The sequence below is a fragment of the Manis pentadactyla genome, chromosome 4 (genome assembly GCF_030020395.1).
Source record: "Manis pentadactyla isolate mManPen7 chromosome 4, mManPen7.hap1, whole genome shotgun sequence".
NCBI classification, from domain to species: Eukaryota; Metazoa; Chordata; class Mammalia; order Pholidota; family Manidae; genus Manis; species Manis pentadactyla.
Window position 1 is genome coordinate 119,696,766 of NC_080022.1, and position 16,361 is coordinate 119,713,126.

Here is a 16,361-nt window from a genome sequence, read left to right on the forward strand (position 1 = left end):
ATCTGATTCATGCAGTTTTCTCACACGGTGTTTCCTTCAAGTAGCACACTTGACATTTCTCCCCAGCCAAAGGTTATGGTCAGTGATTGATACTTCTGTTTCTCTCCCTCCTCCACAAAACTATTCCTCCCCTATAGCTACCCTTGCTGCCTCAGGATGCTCCTTCCCCCTCCCTTTGCATCTTTTTCCTTGGCCTGACCCTCCACCTCCTAGGCTGTTTCCAAAAGCCCCTCCAGACATCTGTCCCCTTGAAACGACTCACAGAAACTCTGAATTCCTGGTGTGCTGTCTTACAGCACCATGTGTGAAGACAAGAGTGTAGGATGGTCTTTTCCTTATGCTCGCCTTTTGCCCTTTACAAATTTTACATCTTAGCCTGTCTTCTGAGCAAGTGGGTCTCCCACCCAAAATACAGTGAAGGTAAATTTTTTTCCTGCTAACTGCAGTGTTCATCAGCCTCTCTTTTTCATACTGTTTTGTGGGAATAAATGACGTTCTCTTGTTCTAATCAGGTTAACTGCATTTTCATGTTAATTGTATCTGGTCTATAAACTTAAATTTCATGAGCCATGATATTTATTGTCATTGAAAAACTATGGCGGAGTTATTTCAGTCTTCATAATTATATGCATTATGTGGTGATCCCCCTTCTCTTTTGCTTAAAATGTGAGAATTTAGTGTAAAGTACAGGCTTTTATTTATTTTTGCAACTAATCATAGCATTCTTTATGAATAAGTACAGGCTTTTATTTATTTCTGAAACTAATCATAGCATTCTGGAAGTGAGATCCCTCGTGTGGGTCATGTTTGGAATGATCCTGAATTTGTTGGAGTTGATGGCTTCTGAGGTGGGGCACAAGTGGCAGGGTAGCTAGTGTAGAAGATAAGTCTGCTTTGGTTACTACAGCAACTGCCTTCGTCTGTCCTTAGTGTGTTGTTTCTGAATTTCTGTCAGGTGCCAGTTTCCTTGTGAAACAGGTGGAAGTGGCGACTGAGCTGGTGCCCAACTGATAGGTCTCAGGGCAGCCCGAACAGAAACCTGGCTGGTGGCTGGAGGCCACTCGAGTAGGATGTCTGATTGTGGGGGCGGTGGTCATGAGCAGGAATGCTGCCCCACATCTGGATGGGCAAGCTGCTTGTCCATCATCGAGGCTAGTCAGTGGCATGTGAATTGCCCCATCATCTGGTTTTTCAGCCAGGACTAGTTTCTTGGAATAAACCAGCCTTCTTAGAATACTTTTGCCTTTTATAACTCAGCCTCTTTTTCTGCTTGCTTGCTTTTTTTTCCCATAACATCATTATTGAGATGTATTCACATGAGATGAATTTCGTATACAATTCACCTATTTAAGGTGTACAATTCAGTAGTTTTTAATGTATGCACAGGTGTGGGACCACCACAGCAGTCTAATTTTAGAAAATTTTCTTTCCCCTGAAAAGACACCCCACACCCCTTAGCCTTCACACCCCCTTCAACCCTAGGCAACCACGAATTTTTTTCCCCCTAAGATTTGCTTATTCTGGACATTTCACGTAAGTGAAAGCATACAATCTGTGACCTTTTAAGTACCTAACTTCTTTCATGGTGCATAATGTTTTCAAGGTTCACCCATGTCATAACATGTGTCAGAGCTTCATTCTTTTTATTGTTATGTAATAGTTCATTTATGGCTAGACAACATTTTGTTTATCCATCGATCAGTGGTTATTTGGGGTGTCTCAATATTTTGGCTATTATGAATAATGGTGCTGTGAACATTCATGTACAAAGTTTTGTGTCAATGTCTGTCTTCATTTGTCTTGGGTAGATATCTGGGAGTGGAATGCTGGGTTGTATGGTAACTGTGTTTAATACTTGAAGGACCTGCCAGACTGTTTTCCAGAGTGGCTGCACCATTTTCAACCCACCAGCAGTGTGTGAGGGGTCCAGTTTCTCCACATCTTCACCAACACTTGCTATTTATCATCCATCTTTTTTTGTTGTTGTTGTTATCATTAATCTACAATTACATGAAGGACATTATGTTTACTAGGCAACCCCCTTCACCAAGTCCCCCCCCACACCCCATTACAGTCACTGTCCATCAGTGTAGTAAGATGCTGTAGAATCACTGCTTGTCTTCTCCGTGCTGCACAGCCCTTCCCATGCCCCGCCTCCCCCACATTATACATGCTAATCGTAAGGCCCCCTTTCTTTTTCCCCACCCTTATCCCTCCCTTCCCACCCATCCTCCCCAGTCCCTTTCCCTTTGGTAACTGTTAGTCCATTCTTGGGTTCTGTGATTCTGCTGTTGTTTTGTTCCTTCAGTTTTTCTTTGTTCTTATACTCCACATATGAATGAAATCATTTGGTACTTGTCTTTCTCTGCCTGGCTTATTTCACTGAGCATAATACCCTCTAACTCCATCCATGTTGTTGTAAATGGTAGGATTTGTTTTCTTCTTATGGCTGAATAATATTCCATTGTGTATATGTACCACATCTTCTTTATCCATTCATCTACTGATGGACACTTAGGTTGCTTCCATTTCTTGGCTATTGTAAACAGTGCTGCGATAAACATAGGAGTGCATCTGTCTTTTTCAAACTGGGCTGCTGCATTCTTAGGGTAAATTCCTAGAAGTAGAATTTCTGGGTCAAATGGTATGTCTATTTTGAGCTTTTTGAGGAACCTCGATACTGCTTTCCACAATGGCTGAACTAATTTACATTCCCATGAGCAGTGTAGGAGGGTTCCCCTTTCTCCACATCCTCATCAACATTTGTAATGGTGGCGATCCTTACTGGTGTGAGGTGATATCTCATTGTGGTTTTAATTTGCATTTCTCTGATTATTAGTGATGTGGAGCATCTTTTCTTGTGTCTGTTGGCCATCTGAATTTCTTCTTTGGAGAACTGTCTGTTCAGCTCCTCTGCCCATTTTTTAGTTGGATTATTTGCTTTTTGCTTGTTGAGGTGTGTGAGCTCTTTATATATTTTGGATGTCAAGCCTTTATCGGATCTGTCATTTATGAATATATTCTCCCATACTGTAGGGTACCTTTTTGTTCTATCAATGGTGTCTTTTGCTGTACAGAAGCTTTTCAGCTTGATATAGTCCCACTTGTTCATTGTTGCTTTTGTTTCCCTTGCCTGGGGAGATATGTTCATGAAGAAGTCATTCATGTTTATGTCCAAGAGATTTTTGCCTATGTTTTTTTCTAAGAGTTTTATGGTTTTATGACTTCCATTCAGATCTTTGATCCATTTTGAATTTACTTCTGTGTATGGGGTTAGACAGTGATCCAGTTTCATTCTCTTACATGTAGCTGTCCACTTTTGCCAGCACCATCTGTTGAAGAAACTGTCATTTCCCCATTGAATGTCCATGGCTCCTTTATCATATATTAATTGACCATATGTGGTTGGGTTAATATTTGGACTCCCTATTCTGGTCCACTGGTCTGTGGGTCTGTTCTTGTGCCAGTACCAAATTGTCTTGATTACTGTGGCTTTGTAGTAGAGCTTGAAGTTGGGGAGCGAGATCCCCCCCACTTTATTCTTCCTTCTCAGGATTGCTTTGGCTATTCGGGGTTTTTGGTGTTTCCATATGAATTTTTGAACTATTTGTTCCAGTTCATTGAAGAATGTTGTTGGCAATTTGATAGAGATTGCATCAAATCTGTATATTGCTTTGGGCAGGATGGCCATTTTGACGATAGTAATTCTTCCTAGCCAAGAGTATCATCCATCTTTTTTATTGTAGCCATCCTAGTGGGTGTGACATGGTATCTCATTGTGGTTTTGGTTTGAATTTCCTTCGTGACTATTGATGTTGTGCATCTTTTCATGTGCTCTTAGAGTGCTGTCTTTTCTGAAATACCAGTTTAAAGAGTTTCTCAAACCTTTGTGAGATTCTGACTGGGTCTTTTTTGTTGTTGTCACTGTGATTACTGTATTTCTCCTCTGCTGTTTAAGAAACCAAAAGTAAGTGAAGGCCAGGGTCACTGTGAAAGGAATATTAAAAAGAGCAACTGTTGGACACAGCTGTGCTGTGAGACCTTCTTGCTAAACGTTTGCCTTGTTATCATTCTCATTGAGATGCTGGCCCATATCATTTGGTGAACGCTGTCAGCGCTATGGTGTACTGGAATTCACCAACCGTTATCAAGATCAATTTGGGCAGAATGGGAGACACATGGTTGAATGGGGGCCAAACTGAGATTCTGATTCTTGAGCATGTGATAATCCATGCAAAATGTTAGCCAATTTACAGTTCAGTTTTTAATCTTATTAGCAAGTATCCTTGCCACCTGATACCCTTTCCAGCAGCTGTGAAACCCCAAAGTATATTGAATTCAGTGAGAATTGCACACGTGAAATTTCAGGCCTCAGATTAGAGCTGTGTGTCCTTTAATAAAAGTTCTTTGCTGAACCGTGTCAGTGCAGATCAGCTGCTTCAGGTAACATCCAGTGCCAAGGTCAGCAGATGAGGATATTTAAAATGCTTTCACAGTTTTCACGTGGAATACCTTTATCACTGGCACCAACGTCGGGACTACTTTAGTTTCATTAAAGTGCATTTGCTGTGGTGCTGACCTCATCTGGCTGGCTGAGTTCATTACAATTTTTCAGAATTGCCTTAGTACTTGATTTATGGTGTAATTGGAAGTAATTGAGTCCCCGAATCTGTTAAATGCCACAAAACTTTCCTGGTTCTTAAATATGAGGACTCCCTTAACATTAAAATCCCGATGTGCTACAGCACCATGGTACTTTATCTTGCTTTAATTCCAGGGATTTACTTTGTAAGTGAATACAGTTGCCATGAAATCTGAAAGTCTGCCTATTCTGGGTGAATCCACAGGAATTTGGGTGAAATACGCTAGCTAGTGTGCATCATTCAGCTGCACATCACCATGTGCCTATCAAAATAGCTTTAAGAATAAGTGGACCTATTACCTCACATCACGAGAGGTCTGGAGGTCTTGGTCCCAGAGTGGCTCATTCAGAGGCCCGTTTCCTTCCATCTTTCTGTGCTGCCATCCTTGGCCTTCCGCAGCCTGCTTCTCATGATCTCTAGATGGCTGCCGCAGGACTGAGTACTCTGTGCAAATACAGAAAAGGCCTCTTCAAAAGCCAGAATCTTTCCTAGAAGCACCCAAGGAGACTTACACATATATTTGGCCCGAACTGGGTCACACTCAGCCTTCAAAGGATGACTCACCAGGGGCTGGGGGCATATGTTTGCCTGGGATCCATCAGAGTTCTTGCAGGGCAGGATAGGTACCAGGACAAGGTCTGGGCCCTGCCAGCATTAGGAAGTAGGAACTTGGTTGTTAGGTAGGCATCTGGCAGTGTCTCAGCAGCCAGTAATGGGGTGGCTGCTAACCCTCAAAATCCACTATGCCTGTCAGCCCTGTTTACATTAGGCTCCTAACTCTTCATCACGAAATATGAGCATCCATGTATGAAATGGGCAGAGCAGGAGGTCATCGTATATTCCGGCTTGAGGTCAGCATTTTGGTTCATAACTGAAATTTATACCATTTAAGTCCTCACAAGATAGATGTCTTTCCTGAATATTCTGCCCATTTCATAAAGAAAGAATATGGGGAGGTGTTTAGTGTAAAATGGGGGAATGGACTTGCTAGACCACTGGGGCACTTGAGAACAAAAGACAGGACAGAAATGAGGTTCCAGCTACTGAACAGAAGGAAGCTGAGAGGGTCCTGGGATCAGTTAGCGTCATCTGAGAAGGCACGTGGATGGGGAGGACTCACCAAGGTCTCAAAAGCTGGGCAGGGCATGCACTCTACCTCCAGGCCTCCCCACGCCACCCACCCCTGAAGGTGCCTCTGACTGCTGGACGCATGGGTTTCCAAAGCACCTTCAGCTTGTCTCCTGGTGGTTCTTCCATTTGTAACAAAGGCTGTATGTCCTTTCTTTCCAGCATGTGGACACGGGGAACTCTTACCTTTGTGGGTACCTGAAGATTAAAGGCCTTACTGAGGTAAGCACACATTCAGGTAAACCAGAACTGGAAAGTGGGCCACATGCTCAGCAGTCTCAGAGTGTGAAGGGCAGGCAGTTTGGACACAGGGGGCCTGATTCTGGCACCCTGTTTCTAAGTGTTGTTATTGTATGGTGAACATAAAGCATGCAGTTGTGATGTGTCCTGTTGGAAAGTATATAGATTCATAAATCCTTAAAGTTTATAAATAAGTCACAATATGACCAACACTATTGCTTTTGTGTTTAATCCTTTTTGAAAAAAAATACAGTGAGACTATAGCTACCACCCTTGTTACAAGGTTAACACTTTCGGAGATAAGCATCAATCCTTCGAGAACTGAGGTCTTTGAAGTTCTTTAAACCCCTTAGTTTACTGGAACAATGAAAAATGACCACCCAGTTCCTACCAAAAGTAGCTGCTATGTGAATGTAGAGATTTTCCCCTCCTTTGGACCATTTTAAACCTCAGAACTCCTGGGAATGTAGAAAGTAAGAAAGAGCATCCTTTGTCTTCCCACTAGTGAATAAACAGGAAGAGGAAGAGGTGGCTGAACCAGCTGCCTGGCTCCAGGGAGGGCCTGGCTTGACCCGCTGCAGGTCCTCTGGCTTCGTCAGCTCTTACTGTCTTGGTGACCCTGCACTGTTTGGAAATGCTGCCTGGACCCCTGGAAAGGGACTGGGGTAACCTCACTCTGTCCCTTACTGGTTCCATGACCATTAATTTCCCTTCATTTCAGTTTCTTATCTGTGAAATGAGAATTAACAGTACCTGCTGTGACCACTCCTGGGGCTTGTCCAGCGGGGAGGTAACAGCTAAGAGTGAGCAGTAGACTGTAAGGTGGTACAAACGTGGGGTATTGACCATGGCACCAGTTATCCACAGCCTTGAAACAATTGTTTCTGTTTCTTTGAGTCCATCTGGTTCTCCTTCTCTATTAACTGTTTGGTTGAGAATTTCCTATGAAACTATGGGTAGAAGATGATAGCAAATGAAGGATTCTAACCTTTGAATTTGTGGTGGTAGGAAACATAGTAAACAGAATATGCCCAACTCTAAGGCAGCCAAATGTACAGTTGACCCTTGAGTAAGGTGGATTTGAACTGCATGGATCCACTTATATACAGAAATGTTCAATTAAGGTATTGGAAATCTTTTTTGGATATTTACAACTGTTTGAAAAAACATTTTCTGTAGCTTACTTGATTCTAATATATACAGAATACAGCGTATAATACATATACAAAATATGTGTTAATCAAGTGTTTGTGTTAATCACTTGTCAACAGTAGGCGCTTAGTTGAGTTTTTGGGGAGTCAAAGTTACACATGGATTTTCAACTGCTCAGGGCACTGGCGCCCCTACCCCTCGCATTGTTCAAGGGTCAGTTGTATTGCAAGCAGAAGATAAACATTTAGCTCCATAAGGAAATAAAATTTGTAATATGGAATGTTAATGCTAATTGTGAAACCAGTCATTCTGGTCATAGGAAGCTGTACAGAAATGGTAAGTAGCATTACAAATCCTGTAAGAGTGTACAAAAATGCTGTGGACCTTCCGTCAGGAGCAAGTGACCCTCACAGAGGGGAGTGTGCCTGAGTCAGGCTGGCAGGCTTGAGTTGGTGGACCTAGGCTCATGACCAGAATTCGAGACCACCCTCCGGGCCCATCCTTCCCACCGGCCCTGCCGTGGCCTCCTGAGCACGCGGCCTCCAGAGGTCTGCTGCCAGTGCAGCACTGGGCTCACTATGGCGTTCAAGGGGGTTTACTTCGACCAAGGATGATGTGCCTAAGGTGCCTATGCCCCACTCCAGCCTCAGAAGTCTTTGGCTTCATCTTTTTTAGTAAGTCTTTTAGTAGTTTTGCTGAGGTATTGCTCACTTACCATATAGTTCACCTATTTGCTTTTCATGCAGTCACAGCACTGTCAACTTCAGTAACTTCTCAAATTGTAAATCTAACCATTGTCACTATAGATAATCAGTAAAATGCGGAAGAGATGTTGATTCCTCGAATGATCTATCTGTGTTGTAAAATGTGGTTACCCATTTTTGTTTGCTTTTCCTTTTATAGTTGTTAAAATATCGAATATATAATTTACTTTAGTCAAACTGTTTAAATGGTTGGGTTTTAGTCATAGTCTTCCTCATGTTTACAATACAGAAAATCAACTATGAAATTGAAGATAAGTTGCCTCTTAGCTACCTCACAATCACAAACAAGTACAGTTTTTAAAAAGTTTGTGGGCCTTCTGGAAGTGAAATCCCAGAATTGTGAAGAATGGGTATCATATAACATTGTCTTTGCACTTCTGTGCCAGCCACAGTGGGGAAAGGGTCCATCCCAAGGGAGGCCCCATGGTTGGCAGCTCGCACCAGGTCTGGGAGCCCAGCCTCGAGGGAGTAATGGTCAGGCCCTCCACTTACTCACTAGATAGGTTTGGAAGCTCCTGTTGAGGTTGTGCTAGGCTTGCTCAGAATCAGGGAGATAGGTACCACTAACCAAACTCATAAGAGACTGATGTGTAAACAGGAGCACTAGTTCACTCATTTACAAAATGTGGTACATGCATGTCCAGAAGTTCTCCCTGACGTACTGGCCAATTGAATGTTAACCCCCATGCAGGTCTACATGGAAAGCCGGGCCCATCACCAGACAATTTTGATGAGCCTGGAATCAGGGAAGGGAGTGGGTTGGACAATTTAAATTCTGGTGAAAGACAGACCCACATAGGAAGCTCAAGCCTGCTTTGAGGTAGGGGGTAGGGGGTAGGGGATGTGTGGAGGTAGTCTAGCTGCACCTCTCCCTCTCTGACTCATTTTTCTGAAGTCCCTCACACTAACAGTTTTTCCTTTCTCTATAAATTACTACCAATTTGGCTGTAGTCATGTGCTTACACTTCCTGGTCCTACCCTGAAAGATAATTGTCTTTTTGGTAACTTCTGTGCATACTGACCTTCATTCATTAGGTATTTATTTCATTGATTTCTCAGAGTTTGGAGGTACCTCTAATCACCCTGGTATATTGTCTAAAGTGTTTTTAGAGAGAAGTCAGTACAGAATCATTCCTTAGGAAAGCTTGTGAAATGAACCATAAGCATTTTCTTTGTATTGTAATAGGACCACTTCATCATTTTATTCTTGTTTCTCTTTGTGGAAGTTTTGAAAATACTCAGAAAATCAATATATACAGCTTTTAATTAAAAATTTGAAGTCAGGTGCTAACTTACATAGAACTGTTTTCCTTACTGGTCCTTCCAAAAATGAATTAGTATGGTTTATACATTTACAACAGGGTCCCATTTAGGAAATTTGCAAATATCTTGACTCTGTATATGTAAATATGTGAGGAATCCAGCAACAGTGTTGTGTGGATGTCCTGTATTTCAAAGCTCACTGTTAAGAGAACAGGCTGCTTCAGGGGTGTGTGGTAAAGTAGGCCTCGTTGCTCAGTGGGCACAACTGCGCAGTGGCCATGCTGTTTCCTGGGAACTGCTGAGCCAGCACAGTAGCACCCCTGAGGCTGGTCCCAAGCTACATGGCAGGCCACGCTGGGAGAAGTAGCAAAGCCATCAGAATGCTTGTATTATAAACACATGTAGTTGTTTGCTGCAGAATAAGAGGGGCTTACATAGGGTCTGAAGAAGAAAGTGGATCTCTGTGGTCCCAGGGACATTCTGACTGTAATCTCTAGTTTGCCAGGCCAGAGGCCACCTGCCATGCTCCCAATAAACACCGGGGGCTGTCAGGCTGGCCTGAGGGGTTGTTTGTTCAGTCACTTGGTTGGTTTTACAAATGCAGAGAAATGGTGGACTTCTTACAGTGTTAACCTTTTCTTATGTTGATTTTCTTCCATGTCTGTGGTGCCTCCTTATTAGCAGATGAACAAATAGCAAATAAAATTAATAGGGGTATTCTAAGCACCTGATTAGGACGACAGCTTATTTTTTCAACAGTATGTTTTTTATAGTTGCAAATTCCCATTGCAGACATGATTCACATGTATTTTCTCTAGTATAAATTGTCTTAGTTCATATGATAGAATTAATTGTATCCCTAATATATGAATATTTTCTACAAAAAAAAAGCCACCCCTGGAAACCTGAAAAATTGGCAATAGAAGGGACAAACCACTGAGCCTGTTTGAGAACCAGTGGGCCAGGCTGTGGGAAGAGGGAGACTCAGCTGTGAACTTAGCTGTGATTTTGGAGCCTCTTTTGGTGTTTTCCTTGGAAAGTAAAATCTACTAAGTTACCATCTGCTTTGTGTGCTAGAACATTCAGATTTTATTTGTCCAAATTCCTTTCTGAGTCATCAGCACATGACAAATGAAGTCAAAAAAAGATTCTCTGCTTCTTGCAAAGTGACGGAAGTCCGAGAGCCTCTGCAGGCACCTTCCGTTCAGGCCCCGTCCGCAGCCTCAGCAAGCCGCAGGGCCCCACTCTGGCCTGGATTGTTGCTGAGCGGACAACTGGGAAGCAGATTAAGCAAAGTTGATCTCCCCTTTGTAAAAGGTTGAAACTCTATTTAACATCTTGTTTGATATTTGGGTTTTTACCATAGGAGTATCCAACCCTTACGACCTTCTTTGAAGGAGAAATAATCAGCAAAAAACACCCTTTCTTAACTCGAAAATGGGATGCAGATGAAGATGTTGATCGAAAACACTGGGTGAGTAAATGTTTGATCTGCTCTGGGACACCCAGGCACTGCTGGAGAGCCGAGGAACTTGGCTCCTAGGTCTTACCACCGTCCCCCTGTCCTGTCTGCCGGTCTGTCTGTCTCCTGTCCCCTGTCCCTTTCTAATCTGTACTGGGGGGAACCCTGTGAAACCAGTAATGGCCTGTGACTTTAGGGCTGGCATGAGATGGGGCTGCAGTTCCTGGAAACCTGCCTCTCCTCTTGACTTATCTGCACGAGCAAACCTGGTGCCTCTTAATCACAGCTCCTGATGGACGCCGCACTGTCTTAACCTAAGGCCTGTCAGAATGCCACTGACACTCCCCCCGCTCTGAACTGTCAGGGGTGGAGCATGTTCTCATTCACCAGTAGTGATCACTTCAGGACAACTTAGAGTTACTATCCTCAAGTCTTTTCATCAGTTGTCACATAAGTCTGATGTCTTCACAAACACCTTCTCAGCACACAATAGCCTTTTGACTTAGGTGACATGGTGATCGTGACTTTGGTTTACTACCAAGGAGTCCAGTGTGCTCACCCCTACACCACCCAGAAATGAGTGTATCAGTAATGAACATTCTAGAACTCCTCATTCTTCCCATTGCTATTCACACCTGGCTGATCTCTCTCCTGATTTGGGCACAACCAGCTTCAGGGAGGGCTCCTATTGCAGACCCCCATCTGAATTAACTTCACTATAGATTAGTTGCCTTGCTTGTTAACGTTTTTTATTTGAGTTGGAAATAGGAAATAGAAATTAGGAAAGGAATATCTATCAAATGCTGAGTTTCAATTAAACTTAAACTTGAGCTTTTTAAAACATTTCTGAAAGCTACAAGTTTTGACTGTTGTAGCAAATGACACTGAAAGTTAGACAGTCGTTTGTGTCTCTGTAATACAAGAGAATGAATGAGATCAGAGTATCCAAAAGGTTGGGGAGCCCAAGTGATACACGATGGTGCCGGCATCAGAAAGCGGAGTTGGAGGGCTCCTCAGTGCCATCTGGCCCCACCTTCTCCAATTCCAGCTCTTCCTGTATGGCTTGCCACCTCTCAGGATGGCTCCTTCTCCTTCTGTACAGACAGCCCCAGCGAGAGTGATCTTCCTCCTAGAGAACCACAGCCTGTCTCCCATCCACATTTGTTTCCCATCTCAAGTTGACCCTAAAAAATAAGCAGTCTTTCAAGTAGTGACTCTATAGCATCTTACTACACTGATGGACAGTGACCGTAATGGGGTATGTGGTGGGGACTTGATAATGGGGGGAATCTAGTAACAACAATATTGCTTATGTAATTGTATATTAATGATACCAAAATAAAATAATAAAGTAAGCAGTCTTATGAAAACTCAGTTTTAAGCTAGGCTGGCTGTCAATTAAATACCTGGAAAGCAGTGCTTAATTTTCCCATTGACTGCCTTTAGAACATGGACAATATCTGCCTGAGGCTGCATTGAAATATCTGGAGTGACAGAGGGACTAAGAAGGCCTCCCTGGCATGGGCACACTAGGCCTGGAGGACAAGGAGTCCTCACCCAGCAGTTCTGGCTGCCTTTGCAGTACCCAGAGTTTCCCACAACCTTCCTAATGCACACAGGATCCCCATGTTCCCACATGGGGCTCCTAAAGGTCTGTATTGTGCCTCCACTTGTGGGGGATTTCCAGCATCTAATACAGGCCTACCTTAGAGAGATTGCAGGTTCAGTTCCAGATCACCAAATTAAAGTGAGTCACGTTAATTTTTTGGTTTCCCAGTGCATCTAAAGTTATATTTATACTCTACTGTAGTCTGTTAAATATGCAATAGTATTATGTCTAAAAAAACAACGTACATACACCAGTTAGAAAATAGTTTATGGCTAAAAAATGCTAGCCAACATCTGAGCTTTCAGTGAGTCAGCCTTTTTGCTCGTGGAGAGTCTTACCTTGATGTTGGTACCTGCTGACCCATGTGTCAAGACCCGGGAGGGTGGTTGTTGCTGAAGGTTAGGGTGGCTGTTGCCATTGCTAAAAATAAGACAGCAGTGAAGTTTGTCGCATCAATTGACTCTTCCTTTCATGATGATTTCTCTCTAGCATGTGATGCTGGTTTGAGAGCATTTCACCAATGTGGAATTTCTTTCAAAATTGGCATCAGTCCTCGCAAACCCTGCCACTGTTCCATAAACTAAGTTTATGTCATATTCTAAATCCTTGGTTGTCATTTCGACAGTCTTCGCAGCATCTTCACTGGGAGTAGATTCCATCTCAAGAAACCACTTTGCTCATCTATAAGGAGTAGCTCCTCATCCATTAAAGTTGTACCCTGAGATGCAGCAATTCAGTCCCATCTTCAGGGTCCACTTCTAATTCTAGTTCTCTTGCTGTTTCCCCCACATCTGCAGTTACTTCCTCCACTGAAGTCTTGAACCCCTCACTCAAAAATCATCCGTGAGAAAAAAAAATCATCCGTGAGAGTTGGAGTCAACTCTTTCCAAACTCCTGTTAGTGCTGGTATTTTGACCTCTTCCCCTGAATCTTAGATGTTCTTACTGCCATCTAAAATAATGAATCCTTTCCAAAAGATTTTCTATTTGTCCAGATCCATCAGAGGAATCACTATCTATGGCAGCTATAGCCTTTCAAATGTATTTCTTCAATAATAAGAGTTGAAAGGAGAAAAGACTCCTTGATCCACAAGCTGCAGAATGGATGCTGTGTCAGCAGGCATGACAACATTCATCTCGTTGTCCATCTCCACCACAGCTCTTGGGTGGCCAAGTACATCGTCAGTGAGCAGTAATATTTTGAAAGAAACCTTTTTTTCTGAGCAGTTGGTCTCAAAAGTGGGCTTGAAATATTTATTTATAATAAACTATGCTGTAAACAGATGTGCTGTCATCCAGGCTTTGTTCCATTTATAGAGCACAGGCAGAGTAGATTTTGCCTCATTCTTAAGGGCCCTGAGATTTTTGGAATGGGCCGTAACACTGGCTTTAACTTAGAGCCACCCACTGCATTAGCCCCTCCAAGAGGGTCAGCCTATCCTTCGCAGCTTTGAAGCCAGGCACGGACTTTTCCTCTCTAGCTATGGAAGTCCTAGCTGGCATCTTCTTCCAGCAGACGCTGTTTCGTCTACGGTGAAAACTGGTTCTTTAGTGTAGCCACCTTCATTATCTGAGCTGGATCTTCTGGGTGACTTCCTGCAGCACCTACACAGCACTGCTGCCTCACCTGTGCTTTTACATTATGGAGGCGGCTTCCTTCCTTAAACCTCAGGAACCAACCTTTGCTACCTTCCATTTTTTCTTCTGCATTTTTTCCCTCTCTCAGCCTTCCTAAAACTGAAGAGAGTCAAGACCTTGCTTTGGATTGGGCTTTGGCTTAAGGGAATGTTGTGGCTGGTTTGATCTTCTACCCAGACAAATACAGCTTTCTCTTTATCAGCAACAAAGCTGCTTTTCTTTCTTTTCTTTTTTTGGTGGGGGGTGGTTATTAAGGTATCATTGATATACAATCTTATGAAGGTTTCACATGAGCAACATTGTGGTTACTACATTCACCCTAATTATCAAGCCCCCCCCCCACACCCCATTGCAGTCACTGTCCATCAGTGTAGTAAGATGCTATAGAGTCACTACTTGTCTTCTCTGTGCTATACTGCCTTCCCTGTGACCCCCCTACATTATGTGTGCTAATCATGATATTCCTTAATCCCCTTCTCCCACCCTCCCCAACCCCTTTCCCTTTGGTAACTGCTAGTCCCTTCTTGGAGTCTGTGAGTCTGCTGCTGTTTTGTTCCTTCAGTTTTGCTTTGTTGTTACACTCCACAAATGAGTGAAATCTTTTGGTAATTGTCTTTCTCCACCTGGCTTATTTCACTGAGCATAATACCCTCTAGCTCCATCCATGCTGTAATGTAATACATGGTAGGATCTGTTTTCTTCTATGGCTGAATAGTATTCCATTGTGTATATGTACCACCTCTTCTTTATCCATTCATCTACTGATGGACACTTAGCTTGCTGCCATATCTTGGCTATTGTAAATAGTGCTGCAATAAACATAGGGGTGCATATGTCTTCTTGAATCAGGGACCTTGTTTTCTTCCGGTAAATTCCTAGGAGTGGAATTGCTGGGCCAAATGGTATTTTATTTTTAGTTTTTTGAGAAACCTCCATACTGCTTTCCACAATGTTTGAACTAATTTACATTCTCACCAACAGTGTAGAAGGGTTCCCCTTTCTCTACATCCTTGCCAGCATTTGTTGTTTCTTGACTTTTGGATGTTGGCCATCCTAACTGGTATGTGGTGATAATCTCATTCTGGTTTTAATTTGCATTTCCCTGATGATTAGTGATGTAGAACATCTTTTCATGTGCCTGTTGGCCATCTGAATTTTTTTTTTGGAGAAGTATCTGTTCAGATTCTCCACCCATTTTTTAATCGGGTAATTTGCTTTTTGGATGTTAAGGCGTGGGAGTTCTTTAAATATTTTGGATGTTAACCCCTTGTCAGATATGTCATTTACAAATATATTCTCCCATACTATAGGTTGCCTTTTTGTTCTGTTGATGGTGCCCTTTGCTGTACAGAAGCTTTTTAGTTTGATGTAGTACCATTTGTTCATTTTTGCTTTTATTTTCCTTGCCCAAGGAGATGTGTTCAGGAAGAAGTTGCTCATGTTTATATTCGAGATATTTTTGCCTATGTTTTCTTCTAAGAGTTTTATGGTTTCATTACTTACTTTCAGGTCTTTGATCCATTTTGTGTTTACTTTTGTGTATGGGGTTAGACAATAATCCAGTTTCACTCTCTTGCATGTAGCTGTCCAGTTTTGCCAACACCAGCTGTTGAAGAGGCTCTCATTTCCCCATTGTATATCCATGGCTCCTTTATTGTATATTAATTGACCATATATGGTTGGGTTTATATCAGGGCTCTGTAGTCTGTTCCATTAGTCTATGGGTCTGTTGTTGTGCCAGTACCAAATTTTCTTGATTACTGTGGCTTTGTAGTAGAGCTTGAAGTTGGGGAGTGTAATCCCCCCAGCTTTATTCTTCCTTCTCAGGATTGTTTTGGCTATTCAGGGTCTTTTGTGGTTCCATATGAATTTTAGAACTATTTGCTCTAGTTCGTTGAAGAATGCTGTTGGTATTTTGATAGGGATTACATTGAATCTGTAGACTGCTTTAGGCAGGATGTCCATTTTGACAATATTAATTCTTCCACTTTGATTTGTGTCTTCTTTAATTTCTTTCATGAGTGTCCTGTAGTTTTCAGGGTATAGGTCTTTCACCTCCTTGTTTAGGTTTATTTCTAGGTATTTTATTCTTTTTGATACAATCGTGAATGGACTTGTTTTCCTGACTTCTCTTTCTTCTAGTTCCTCGTTAGTATATAGGAATGGACAGATTTCTGTGTATTAATTTTGTATCCTGATACCTTGCTGAATTCAGTTATTAATCTAGTAGTTTTGGGGTGGATTCTTTAGGGTTTATTTATATACAATATCATGTCATCTGCAAAAAGTGACAGTTTGACTTTTCTTTACCAATCTGGATGCCTTTTATTTATTTGTGTTGTCTGATTGCCGTGGCTAGGACCTCCAGAACTATGTTGAGTAAAAGTGGAGAGAGTGGGTTTCTTATTCCCGATCTTAGAGGAAAAGCTTTCAGCTTCTTGTTTTTTGATGCAATTGTTAATG

At 42.3% G+C, this 16,361-nt stretch overlaps 1 protein-coding gene across 1 annotated transcript in view; it reads left to right on the plus strand.

Annotated features, from left to right (window-relative positions):
* Positions 1-16,361, plus strand: part of GID4 (GID complex subunit 4 homolog) — a 28,010-nt gene that overhangs the window by 1,566 nt on the left and 10,083 nt on the right. The window contains exons 2-3 of the mRNA XM_036894021.2: positions 5,934-5,993; positions 10,557-10,664. Coding sequence (XP_036749916.2) covers positions 5,934-5,993; positions 10,557-10,664 — 168 coding nt within the window. The remainder of the gene's footprint in view (positions 1-5,933; positions 5,994-10,556; positions 10,665-16,361) is intronic.